General features: G+C 44.0%; 1 protein-coding gene across 14 annotated transcripts in view; it reads left to right on the top strand.

Annotated features, from left to right (window-relative positions):
- The first annotated feature begins 1,616 nt into the window (after window positions 1-1,616).
- Window positions 1,617-13,467, top strand: part of MAP7D3 (MAP7 domain containing 3) — a 59,673-nt gene continuing 47,822 nt past the window's right edge. For 8 of the 14 annotated variants that reach the window (XM_054040245.1, XM_054040242.1, XM_054040249.1 and 5 more), the window contains exon 1: window positions 1,617-1,729. In XM_054040245.1, the coding sequence (XP_053896220.1) occupies window positions 1,681-1,729 (49 nt within the window). In that variant the 5' untranslated portion in view covers window positions 1,617-1,680. The remainder of the gene's footprint in view (window positions 1,730-13,467) is intronic. The other 6 variants (XM_054040255.1, XM_054040254.1, XM_054040253.1 and 3 more) reach the window with 1 other exon arrangement.

The raw sequence follows: 13,467 nt of genomic DNA, 5'->3' as shown, positions 1-13,467 counted from the left end.
TTCCGGTCTTCAAAATTGCAGGGAAAAAACTGCAGAACATGCAGCCAGGCGCAGAAAGCAGCCGGCAAATAAAAAGAACCCCACCTTTATTATTGTTAACCCATCTTGTGCTTTGGGGCCCCCAGTATCACGGTTTTTGCAGTTACTACACGGTACGCTGGGAGAATGGCACCTACTGTCCTTGCAGCTCAGGACGTACAGCAAATCGGGGCTAGACTTGAAAGGATCCCTAAGCGCATGGAGGGAACCGTGTCCATCCTGCAGCTGGTGGGAAGAGGTCTCCTCTGGCTTTAGAGGCGGGGGCAGGGCGGAGGGGGGATGGGAGAAACGGTGAGGGGGAGAGCACGAGCGAAGGGGGGGGTGAGGAAAGGGAGAGGAACAGGGAAGGGGCAGGATGAGGGGGCTACAGGAGTGGCAGGAAGGATGGGAGAAGGGCAGGAGTGGGAGAGCGAAGGATAGAGGTGGGGAGGGAGCGCGGGAGCTGGGTGGGCGGGGCTGTGGTGCGGGGCGGGAGCTGGGTGGGCGGGGGAGGGGCTGAGGAGCTCTGAGGCGGGGAAGGGGAGCTGAGTGGACGGGGCTGTGGTGCGGGGTGGGAGCTGGGCGGGCGTGGGAGGGGCTGAGGGGCTCTGAGGCAGGGAGGAGGGGTGGGAGCTTGGTGAGTGGGGCTGTGGTGCGGGGCGGGAGCTGAGTGGACGGGGGAGGGGCTGAGAGGCTCTGAGGCGGGGAGGAGGGGCGGGAGCTGGGTGGACGGGGCTGTGGTGTGGGGCGGGAGCTGGGCAGGTGTGGGAGGGGCTGAGGGGCTCTGAGGCAGGGAGGGGGAGCTGGGTGGACGGGGCTGTGGTGCGGGGCGGGAGCTGGGCGGGCGCGGGAGGGGCTGAGGGGCTCTGAGGTGGGGAGGAGGAGGGGCGGGAGCTGGGTGGGCGGGGCTGTGGTGTGGGGCGGGAGCTGGGCAGGTGTGGGAGGGGCTGAGGGGCTCTGAGGCAGGGAGGGGGAGCTGGGTGGACGGGGCTGTGGTGCGGGGCGGGAGCTGGGTGGACGGGGCTGTGGTGCGGCGTGGGAGCTGGGCGGGCGTGGGAGGGGCTCTGAGGCAGGGAGGAGGAGGGGCGGGAGCTGGGTGGGCGGGGCTGTGGTGCGGGGCGGGAGCTAGGTGTGCGGGGGAGGGGCTGAGGGGCTCTGAGGCGGGGAGGAGGAGGGGCGGGAGCTGGGTGGACGGGGCTCTGGTGTGGGCGGGAGCTGGGCAGGCATGGGAGGGGCTGAGGGGCTCTGAGGCGGGGAAGGGGAGCTGGGTGGACGGGGCTGTGGTGCGGGGTGGGAGCTGGGCGGGCGTGGGAGGGGCTGAGGGGCTCTGAGGCAGGGAGGAGGAGGGGCGGGAGCTGGGTGGGCGGGGCTGTGGTGCGGGGCGGGAGCTAGGTGTGCGGGGGAGGGGCTGAGGGGCTCTGAGGTGGGGAGGAGGGGCGGGAGCTGGGTGGGCGGGGCCGGGGCTGGAGCTCGGGGGGCGGGGCTGAGAGGCGCTGCGGCTGGAGAGGGCGGGGCGCTGAGGGGCGGAGCGCAGGAGCCGGCTCCGGGCGCTATTCCCCCCCTCGCGGCGGCGCTGCCGGGCGCGGGCCGCTCGGAGTCTGCGCACTGCGCCTCCCGCTCTTCCGAGGCTCTGCCGGCAGCGGTTCCTTCACTCGGCTGAAGATGGCGGAGGGTGGCGGCTCGTCGCTGAAGGGGCTGCGGGAGCAGATGGGTGAGAGCTGGCAGGGCACCTCGCGGCCCGGGGCTCTGGCTGCAGCCGGGGAAGGGTGAGAGGGGAGCGGGGCCCCCGGCTGGAGAGGCCGTCCCCTCTGAGTCTGTGGGGCCGGCCTGAGAGCAGGCCAGGGACGCGGCCCTCAGGCGGGCTCTTCTCGGCCCAGCCCCCCCGGGAGCAGAGAGCCGGGGCCGCGATCCCAGCCCCCCGCTGGGCCCCGGGTGAATGGGGGGCAGTGGGCCTCGGGGAGATCGTGTCTGCCCCCCTTCCGTTTATTGGCCTGAGCCCCACACCCTGTCCCAGCCTAACTCCCCTTCTCCCACCCCCCACACCATGACCCTCTTGTGGTTCCCCCCTCCCCCCCATTTGTCTGTGCTGCCCCCCACCCTGCCTCTGACCTCCCCCTGCCCGCCTCCTTTCTCTGTGCGGCTTGTCTGGCTCCCTTCCGCAGCGCTGGCTTTGCAATGGGAAAGGGATTCTGGAAAAGAAATCTGGGGCTTCTGCTGAGTCTCTCACAACTTTAAATGCCCAGGCCTTCCTACGTCTGGGTTTTAACTTCAAAATCTTTCTTGAGTGGAATATGAAACACACATCTCTTCCCCTCCTCTCCTCCCTCCAATGCATAGATGTTGCATTAATATGCAGGGTCTGACTTACATTAAAAAAAAACCCTTTCTCTGCCTTACACTCACCCTGATTTGCCTATAAAACTGCAGCACGTAATTTTCCTACAAGATTTTAGCTGCTGATTTGAGATGTCTGCAATACAGAGACAGGAATGAGTGCCACTTGAGGACTTCATCTTAAAATGAAATGTCTGCCTTTTGTGATCCTTTGAAAGTCCAAACCGTTATGTTTCTTTAATGAGTCTTGTCTCAATTTTCTAGATTTTTTGCAGACAGCTCCTCACGGCTGTCATGCCCAGTGTTTGCTGCAATATCTTGCAAAGGATGACGTGACAGTCTGACTTCTGAAATGTTGCTTCCTAATCAACCTCTTAATAAAGCTTTAACGCTTTTTTGGAATTAAGATACCAGTAAAGGCTAAAAATATTTACATTTAGTTTGTTAAAAACTGCTTTGGTTTGTTCTTTCCTGTTTGAGACTTGGATTAACAAGGACCTCAATATACATAACCATTTTGTGTTCTGTGAAGAGTGAGTGTTATGCTTGTTAAGGTGCATATGTGCACACAATCGATTTGTGGGCGAGTCAGTACAAATAAAAGCAACAAAGAGTCCTGTGGCACCTTATAGACTGACAGATGTATCGTCAGACGAGTGGTATTCACCCATGAAAGCTTATGCTCCAATACATCTGTTAGTCTATAAGGTGCCACGGGACTCTTAGTCTGGATCTGTAAAAAGCAACAAACACGGCTACCTCTCTGATACAGTACAGATAAAACATTTTGATTATTCCAGACTAAGCATAACAAAGAGACTAAAGGAAAGAAAGAGTTATGATCTCTGGTTTGATGTAAAAATTAACTAACCTAGACTGTGTGCAAACTGACCGGTACTTTGTCAGTGTTTAAAGTTATCAGTCTGTTTCTGTGACTGTGATCTCTTTATGTACCAGTGCAATTACTGATGTAAGAGTTCTGGTGACTCTTACAAATGGTCTTAAGGTCTTGAGTCTTCAGCTCAGATCTGGAAGTCTTTCTTCCTCCTTTGATGCAGAAGTCAGATATGCACTCTGTGTGTGTGTATGTGTTGATTCCCCTTTCCAGTTTTTTAAGATGAATTTAGTGCTCTTGAGTCTGATGTCTTCTGTCAAATAATTATCTTTCAAGACCTATCCACAGACTAGAGAGAGCACAGATAATAGCAACACAGCTTCACCAGCATAACTCAGTTCTGACCTGAAGGGACCTTAACTAAGAGTGAAAGGGTCACTTATTTTATAAGCCCATTTTGTTTTTGTTCTCTCTGCTGAAATTACTAATTTTTATGGCACTTTGTGAGATGGACACTCATCTGATATAAACTAGACTGGAGACCATCAAATCTTTCCAGAGACCACCAAGCAGATGTCATCCACTTTTGTTAAGAGCTGTCTTGGGCTAGATGCAGGTAACCAGAAGGGAAGGGCCATCCAGCCCCATCTCCCTTTCTAAAGTGAAGATCTTTGTTAAAAAAAACAAAATAAAAAGTGACACTAAAAATGACAGGGCTTGAAAAATCCTCTTCTTACTTTCCCAATAGGAGGTGAAAATTGATGGAGCAGAATCTGAATTTTAACTAAAACATATTTTAGTACTTTGGCTGCAAAGATAACTAACATGAATTAATATAGTGCTGTGTTTTTGAGTCTGCAAACAGACAATTCCAATATGGCTTTTTCCAAGTGACCAGAGAGTGATATTGCGGAAGGTCAGTTCCAGAGCCTATATCCAGGACCCTGTGGAAAGCAGTGAAATTGGCAAGAATCATAGCACTTTATTTCTGCTGTTTGGCAAAGTTGTGAGCTGCAACCAAGTCAGACACAGAAGCTATTTGCAGATGAGGACTGAAAGAAAGGAGGCTAGGAGGCTGTAGGAGCAATAGAGTAATGAAGACCCATTCCAGCATTTATACAGCAACAAAAAGGACCTCAAGAGGCTCGTTGATTGTGTGTGGGAATGCAGGAATGTAACTTTCTGCCTTCCAACAGACAGCGGGTTGAGGGAAGCTACAGATTTATCAAATACCTGGTAGCCAGATACTAATATGAAGTATGGACAGCATCCTGCCAAGAAACCAAAGAGCCGCCTCTTTCCTAGTTGCTGAGATGGAGTCTAGGTTTCTTTGCAGAACATTTACTCTGGACCTTACTGGCTTCCTCTTCCTGCCTCCAGTCTTTCATAGCAACCTCTGGATGTAGGTTTAGTCTTCTGGCTGGTAGAAGTCTGGTCAGTGTTTCAAGCTCTGAAAATGGGCATTGTAGGGTTCTGCTCTTCTTATTTCTCAATCGCTTCCTTATCACATTTGCTAAGTTTAAAGTAGAGATGGGTTTTCTCATTCTCAACCATGCCTACTCAATCTGAGGGAAAGTGTGCTTTTTCTGCATGCATCTCCTGTAATAAAGAGGTCATGCAGGCCAAATCATGCCCTCAATGACAGGTCTGCAATTCCATTGTGTTCAAGTTCTTTCATCTGTCCAGCCTATTGCCTTCAGCCAGACAGCATGAGAGCAGAATTTTGTCCTGCAAATAGAATTTGGTTAACACTTCTGTGAATGATGTCTGCCCAGGAAATGTATTAATCCTAGATCTAAAATATGATTTTATACTCATAAACAACTACATATAAATGGCACCACCTAACTCCATTGATCTGATCTCTGGATATTTTCAAAGTTATAGCCTCTTATTATGGGGACAAAAGGGTTTTATTGAAGTTTTAATTCTGTAAACACTGTTGAACACACACAGATTTGAGAGAGGGCGTTAGTCTGTTAGAAGGCATTTACGTCTTGAGTAATATGGTAATCAGATTAATATTTGAAATTATTTTAAGTTATAATAGGCTGCTTTTACTTTTTTAGTCTATTAGAGTCATGAAATGCTTTATCTTGACTGTTGTAATCTTGTTAGCAACTGGCTGTTACATTGCAAGAACTTGGCACCATTCACTTCTGCTTCATTGGGAGATGTCCCTCCGTGATGTATATCGGATCATTGTGTGCATGGGTGTTAAATTGGTTTTGTGTTTGTTTGGTTTGTTTTGTTTGTTTGTTTTTTAAAGTGCCCAATCCTACTTTTTTCAGAGATCTGTATGCTCAAGTGGGAAATCTTTGCAAATTTGAGTTAGGCCAGCAGCATGGTGCCTTCTTCCTGTGAATACATTTTGACAGATCTGCTGTGGGCATAGTTTCCATCTCTTGGCTAGTCAAGACCTATATGGTCAGAGCTTATATCCACTAAAAAAAATTAGTAAATTCATTCAATATCTAACCCATAAATTTGCTCCATGTGGATCTCTAATAAAATGTGAGGTTCTAATCAGAAAAGTGACTGAATAAAAATAGCGCATTATTTAAAATATGCTCCATTTGTGTATTGTTATCTCTTTGTTAGTGACACAAAAATAAAGTTTATTTCCCCCCCTCCAATTACCACTGCAGAATCAGCACAGTTGGAGAATGAACAGCACAGTTGCTTCTCACCTATCAACAGAATTGCTAACCAGGGTCCTGATCCTGCAGGTTGTTCTATGTCAGGGATCGGCAACCTTTGGCACACAGCTCGCCAGGGTAAGCTGACTGAGGGATGTGCGGGCCACCGCTTCCTGCCGCCCCCATTGGCCTGGGACGGCGAACTGCGGCCAGTGGTAGCCGTGATCGGCCAAACCTGCGGACACAGCAGGTAAACAAACCGGCCCGGCCCGCCAGGGTGCTTACCCTGGAGAGTTGCGTGCCAGAGGTTGCTGACCCCGTTATACGTGAATGGATCCTCCATAGAAGTCAGTGGGCGCAGGAAGGGATACACCAGCATGGAACAATTTACAGACTTGGGGCCTGTGTTCAAATTGCAAGGTCAAATTATCTGTCCAGCCCCACTGAAGGAAATTAGTTATAACTTTGCAGCTCCAATTAACCAGCACATTTTTGGTACTAGTGTAGGTGTGTGAGAAAGAAAGACACTCCATCTTAACTTTGATCTTAGGTTTAGTTTGCAGTGTGGCTAGTTTAAAAAAAAAGAAAAAAAGCTTTGAACAAATTTCCTCAGGAATCACTGACAAATATTTAACTTCACAATGTCACTTTTACATAATCCTTTTTAATAGAACTGTACTTCAGAAGCACAGAATAATGGTTTTGTTGTGTCTACCATGTGCCTGGTTTTGTCTGTCTACCTCAGAACAAACTTTCTAGTAACTTCTTCAGTGGTTATAGTGCAGATAATTGTCTGAAGGATGTATAACTAGTCTTAAAACCGCAGTGCTCAGATAGGTAGTCCAGAACACACAAGGCTATCAAATTCACTGTTTCACCCCAATTCTCATATCTTAGTTATGATTTCCAGTTGTGTTTAAAAAATGTACTGCCGTGGAAACAAGTCAGAGGTATATACAAAAGAGAAAGAGGTACTGGTGAATTCCAACGGCAGTGCTCTGGTGAGCTGTCCAAGTACTGCAACTGAAAAATGGAAGGATGATGGGATTTGTACCTGGGTTCTGTCTTAGGCTCTGGGCTCTATTTTACAGATCAATCCCTGGCTATTTGGCGTTCGATAAATTAATCTCCACACAGTCTGCTGCTGCTTGAAGAGGGAAGGAGCTATTTCTGTTTTGTATTGTCCAGAGCCTGCTGGTTTCTGCAGAGCAATGAGGAGCAGTCTCCAAAACTTTCTCTGTGCTCCTCTCCCAGATCTAGCGCACCCCTCTGCCAGCCTCCTGCTGGTGATATTCAAGCCTCCAATTTTTTTTTTTTTTTTGGGAGGCCTTCCTCTGACTAACTTCAATGCCTGTCTCTGCATCTTGTCCTCTCAAAGTTACATAAAATGGAAAGTATGGGATTGAGATTTGATCCATCTCCTATTTAAAAAGGTAATATCAATAGACCACTGTGTTAGATTTATATACCACTAGTCTTGCATGTCATGTGGTGAAAGCACAGCACTGGAAATTACTACCAGTGTGTCCTATTCTTACTGCCCCTACTCTGGTAATGTGACTTGAGGTAGGTCACTTATCCTCTTTCTTAGCAAACCCATTTTTGAAATACGTACAACAGAGTGTTTGAGAGCAAATGTTCATGAATGGGATCTGAGTACTTGGATGATAAGTTCTAGGAGATATATTGTATATGTACAGTAATATCCCTTTGCAGTCAATATTAAAGTGATATCCCTGAGTACTTAATTTTTTAAATGTGCATTTGATTAATCAGAAAGGCATTTAAAACACGCGTGACACAATTCCTGTTGGGTAAAATACTGAGAATGCAGTTCAAATACAGATTGTTCCATCTAAGGTCAAACTTTATGAAGTATGCCCTCAGAATGGGTCCCAAACACTTGGAAAACTTTGAGTAAACTTACTCAATTTCAGGTTTTTCTATAAATTAGCACATCTGTCACCATAGTATCTATTGGTGGCCAGCTTCTTCCATTGATTTCAGTAGGAGCTGCACACAGAATTAACCTGTCTAGCTAAATCTGCACCTTGCAGGCCATACTCCACCCGCTTTTGTAAGAGTATTAGTAGATTGCAGATTTGGAGATCTGGGAGGTAGGGAAAACACCAACAGCTTGCAAACTGTGCACAGATTGCTTTAAGCCCATCAATTGCTTAATTGAGTACATGTTTCAGAAATGCACAGGGTAGAATTTAGCAATGTCTACCCAGAGGTTAGATCACTTAACTATCTCTTAAATAGGACTTATTTAATTAGCAAATAGAAAATTTTTCCCTCAATTGCTCCGAATTATGAAAGGCTATTTATTTTGCCTGACCGAAAAATAGTTTCAAAATGACAGAATTCATAACATTCCACCACAGCTGAGTATAAATAAAAATAAAGGCTTAAAATAGCTCTTCAGTGACAAGTGAAAATATTAACAATGTTTAAATCTTAATTTTGTTTTTCTTTAACTGATCTTCTCAAAACCACTCTGCCTTCACATTAAGGCTTCATCTATACTAGAATTTTCAGATCCATAATTTCCAGTGGGTCTCTTGGTGTTAGTACTTGATGAAGCAGTAGTGTAGATGAGACTCTGGTCTCACCTTGTCTAAACTATACATTCTGCTGGTGTTGTCATTGGTGGATCTCTGCCTCTGTTGGTATTGGGAATTGTGGATCCAAAATAGCCTAGAATAAATAAGACTTAAATCAGTTGTGTGTTCCAGTGTTTCCATCTGCTTCTCATGCCTATCATTTACTATCTAAAAACCTCACAACATTTGGGAGGTATTTTATCCTCCCAATTTATTACATTTCTGTTTGAGAATTTAAAAGCTGTTGCAGTTGTGAGGAAAAATACCATAGAAAGCTGTGCTGGATACCATTTAAAAATATATCTGGTTTTATTCCAATTTGCAAATCTGTTGGGGTGCTACCCTTTACTAAACAAAACATGGAATTTAACTGCCTAGCTAAGTCTAATTTAAAGTTCAGTGGGAAGTGGCAGTGAAGTACTGTTCAAGTCGTCTTTTGAGTCAATAATTTTACGCACTTCAAAACCTCATGTAAAGGTTAGTTGCCAGGTTGTTCTCAGTATGTCCTGGACTCTGATATGTTCACATCATTGATGTTTTTATTGTAAACATTTAATTAGAACTTTATACTTTCTATAACCTATTATTGGTGATGTTTACATAATAGTCAGAAGATGCCATAGTTATCACACAGCTATTGTTTTTTTTAACCTGTTTACCTGTAGCATCAATATTTATGCAGTGGCTAATGATACCCATGTAAGTAAATTAGTTGTTTGAATTGTACATTGCCAGGGGTTTGGGCTTGTGAAGTGCAATAGTGAGATCTTGTTTTCCTGAAGTCATTACCTAAAATGAGTAAATACTAATACTTGTCAGACTTTCAGAAACCATAGGTTAAATTGTAAAAAAAAAAAAAAAAGTCCCTGTTTGTTTTCATAGTACAGTTCAACACCTGTCAGTCTAAAATGCGAAGCATGAAAAAAATGTTTTTATAATATGATGGCACGTTTCATTTGGTTTTTTTTAGTACATTCATCAAGAAGTCTAAACATAAAGTAGATGCATACATTTCAATTTCTCAGTTTACCACAGCTAAAATTTAAGGTTCGGTAATACTTCAGACCGGATATGAAAGATAATTTCTTAGTTCGTGGTTAGCTTTTGGTGGGTGTACACATGACCATCCAATAACAGACCTTTGTAGTAATATCTGGTCTGTAAGTGAGAACGGTAGTGTTGAGTCTGAGCACAGGCAGCCAATTATATATAAAGAAAAGGGAAATCATAGTTATCACTTGGTGTATTTTTATTTGAAAGTTGTAATAATTTAGTTGGCATTGGAAATACCTGTAATAATGCCCTCATTATCCATGATAAATGTCAATGTGGTATATAGGTGTGTAACTTATTATATACATACATTTGTTTTCTGTTTAAAGCAAGTTAACCTTCTATTTGCATGGCATCTGTTTTCTGTTGAATTTTATTTTTCAAATGTTCTTTGAGCTGTTAGTATCCAAGAGAGGGATCCACAGAGAGAGTTATCTTTGCAATTAGTTTAGCAATAGTAGTTATTCCTAGAAGATGCCCCATCTCCAATTTTCAGCTCTTCCATCTTTTTTCCTTCAGAGTTTGGAGAGAACTTTGAAAATATTTTTCTCCTAGTACTTTTTACTGGGCTTTAATTTGAGCGTACCACCTTTTGCTATTGAAATGAGCTGCCCTGAGAATTCGGGGGATGCATAGGTATTGCAGTAGCCATAGAACTACATTCTCTGGCTAAGGTGCCTCAGAGGCTCTGCAATTTAAAACAGTGTGAACCCCTGACTTATTTTGCATTGGAATCAGACCCAAGTGTTGGAATCTACAGAGATGTATATCTGTAGATACCAGGAATTAAACAGATTTCCTGTTATAGTTAAAAGTTTTCAGCTTTCACTTAGCTTTCTCAAGTTTGTTTGAAAGAAATGTAATGCTGTGACTTAAATGACAGATTATTGATCCGTATTACATTCTAGATATGATAGGCCTTGATCATCAATCCCCTGACCAAACTGGCGGACATCACCTTATTCTCCTTCATTTTCCTCCTTAAGACTCATCTCTTCCATTTGACAATGGCTAAGCAAGGTGAACTGAGACTTTGATTTATTATGCAAAACATACTCTTTTTAAGTGTTACCTTGTCCTCTTCTCCTGCCTTTACTCTGCTTGTTAGTTTTCATTTTCTTGTCGTCTTTTCACACATCCAGATTATAAATTCTCTGGGGTGGAGACCATCTCTTTATTACATGTTTGGGGTCTGTAAGTGTAATTGTATTACAAATAAGATGTGTCTGCAACCCTAAACTATACCTTAACAAAGATTTTAGGGTGCAGTGATTTTCAGTTTTAATAAATGTCGGAGTTTAATTCTTTAAATTTCATACCATTCTCTTCTGCAGAAGGCAATGAAAAGCAAATGTTTTATTCTGGTGTTGCAAAAGGACAATCTAAACTATAAAAAGGTAACAGGTCAGCACGGAGGACGTACTGATGCATGACTGGGTTTGAGCCCATGGGTCCTTCCTGCATGGAGAAGAGTGTTGGAATCTGGCCTCTTCTTGTACATCTTGGATGCACTGCTTGTGTAGCACCCTCGTGCTCACTTGCTGAGAAGGAGAAATAACGTTAACAAGTAGTGTAGTCACCCTAATAAGGAAGGAGAAGAAGGGATAAAGGTTAAAAATGCACTAGCAGTAGTTTTCACTTCTATCACATAATGGAGCCATTGTTTTCTCTTTAAAGATAGTTCAAAGTTGGGCTTTCACAGAATTTGACTTGTGATTTGCAGTGCTAGGCTCTGTTGTACAGATGGCTCTTGTTTGAGTTCTGAAGTATTAAACAATAGCTAGCATACAAACAACATTTAGAAGGGGATGATCAGAACAAGAGAGGAGAAACTAGACCAGGGGTTCTCAAACTGGGGGTTGGGACCCCTTGGGGTCATGAGATTATTACATGTGGGGGTCGTGAGCTGTCAGCCCCCACCCCGAACCCCTCTTTGCCTCAGGCATTTATAATGGTGTTAAATGTATAAAAAAGTGTTTTTTAATTTATTAGGGGGGTTGCATTCAGAGGCTTGCTATGTGAAAGGGGTCATCAGTACAAAAGTTTGAGAACCACTGAACTAGAGAGATGATGGAAAGGGAGAAGGTGGAAAGTGAGGAAGCTAGCCCATTTCCCTGTGCTGAAGATAATGCTATGGAGAAGAAAAATGTAAATGTATGTTACAAAGGAAAAGTAGATATGAAAAGGAGGGCAGAAGGTTATCATGGGGCTTGTCTTCACTGCACTGTTAGCTCGGGGTATAACTTGAGTATTTCCCCAGTCTGACTTGCAGCTGTATGTAAATCTCGTGCTTGAGTTAAGTGGTGCTTTAAACTGGAGCTAGCTGACTTTTTTTGGTGTGTGTGTTGAGTGCTGCTGACACTTGAGCTAGCAATGCAGTTGGGATTCAGGCTACTCTTTGCTGCTAATTCAGTCATTCTGTGTGGCTCAGGTGTTGTTTTGCATTGTGACTGCTCTCACTTGGCCTAACTCAAGTTAATTTGAGTGTAAATAACTTGAGCTCATGCTGGGCTGAAGACAAGCTCATACTGTGAGAAATATGCAAAAGAAATAGTGTTGAAAAGAGAATAAAATTAGGAGCCTGAAACATCTATAAGTGTTGGTAATAAGTGAATCTGAGTGCATACACAACCTCCAAAAATATTAAAAATAATTCCACACTCAGAGTTGAGGTTTAAACCTCTGCAGTTTAACTTTCTGCTCCTCCTTGCACTTGTTGTTAAGTTGGTGTCTTACCGTGTCAAAGTATTGAGGGGTCTGATCCACTTCTGTGGGTATATTGCCCTTAAAGTTATTGTACTATAGGGTGTAACTTTTCATCTTTTATTTTTAAAGCAATTTGAAATGATGTAATAACATGTGTGGTTTTAGTGTATAAACTGGTTTCACACTAATTAATGAACTAGGGCATTTTAGAGTGTGCTTATTTTTGTATGTAAATGACATAAATAGTTGTAATGAAGATGTATCCCAACTGAATTGAACTTCGTTGTGCAAGGATAGTAATGTTGGAATCTGGTATCTTGTTTTAAAAAGACATGTTTCAAAGTATGTAAGGTGACTATTTGATTTGTTAATTTTAGAGGGAGGTGAAAGTGGCTCTTGGTGGGGGCTTTCTAGCTAACGAGGCTTCTGTGGTTTTTGGCCCATGGAAACTGTGTGGGACAGCATCCTCTTTGGATCAAATGTTTTATCTTTGTTAATATTGGTATGCTCTAGTGAAGAATCTCATGTAGAGTACAAATATTTCTTTCACAGCACAATGAACAATGTCAACCTGTCCAGTTCTCCCTGCTTTCCTGTAACATCGTCTAATTCACACTATGCTTTTAGACAAAGAAGAAACATTATATAGTGCATGGCCATTTGCTGTTGACACTGTTGGGATTGTAGGGCTGAGTATTCTTTTGTGGGCAACTTCAATTATAGCAGAAGGTTGGTGCATAGATAAATATGTTTGTAAACAGAATGCAATAAACAATTTAATAAAAAAATTGCCAAAGTGAGGCTCTTCAATCTAGCAGATCCTTGCTTTTATAATCTCGGATAGTTTAGATTATTGCACATTTCCCAATGGGAAAAGTGGCCCTTTTGCACAGAGACTCACCTACCACTCCACTGATAGTAAATGGCAACATGGTTGACAACTTTGCTGAGGTGGTTTGACGCTGAATGGGTATGAAGTGGTGGCTCCAGATCATAATTGGGAGACACTTGGTGGGGCAGTGTAAGGAAATTTGTGTGGAATAGAGGGCTTTATTCCCCAGGTACCTTCACCAGCACTAAATTAAACTACACGTTTCTAAAAACAAGTGACTTAAGTTGAAATTTTAGAAATACTTTGGGAGTGTTGATAGTTTTGGAGCCGATTGTTTATTTAGCACTAAGGAAAACTTGTTAAGACTGTTCTTAAGAGGAATTTGTACTTGTGAAAAAGCAGAATTGTCTCTAGTTCCTTCATTATTAGGGAGTATTGTACTGA

Source organism: Malaclemys terrapin, chromosome 9 (assembly GCF_027887155.1).
Source record: "Malaclemys terrapin pileata isolate rMalTer1 chromosome 9, rMalTer1.hap1, whole genome shotgun sequence".
Lineage (NCBI taxonomy): Eukaryota > Metazoa > Chordata > Testudines > Emydidae > Malaclemys > Malaclemys terrapin.
Note: the sequence above shows the minus strand (reverse complement) of the source record. Positions and strands in the feature narration are given on the sequence as shown.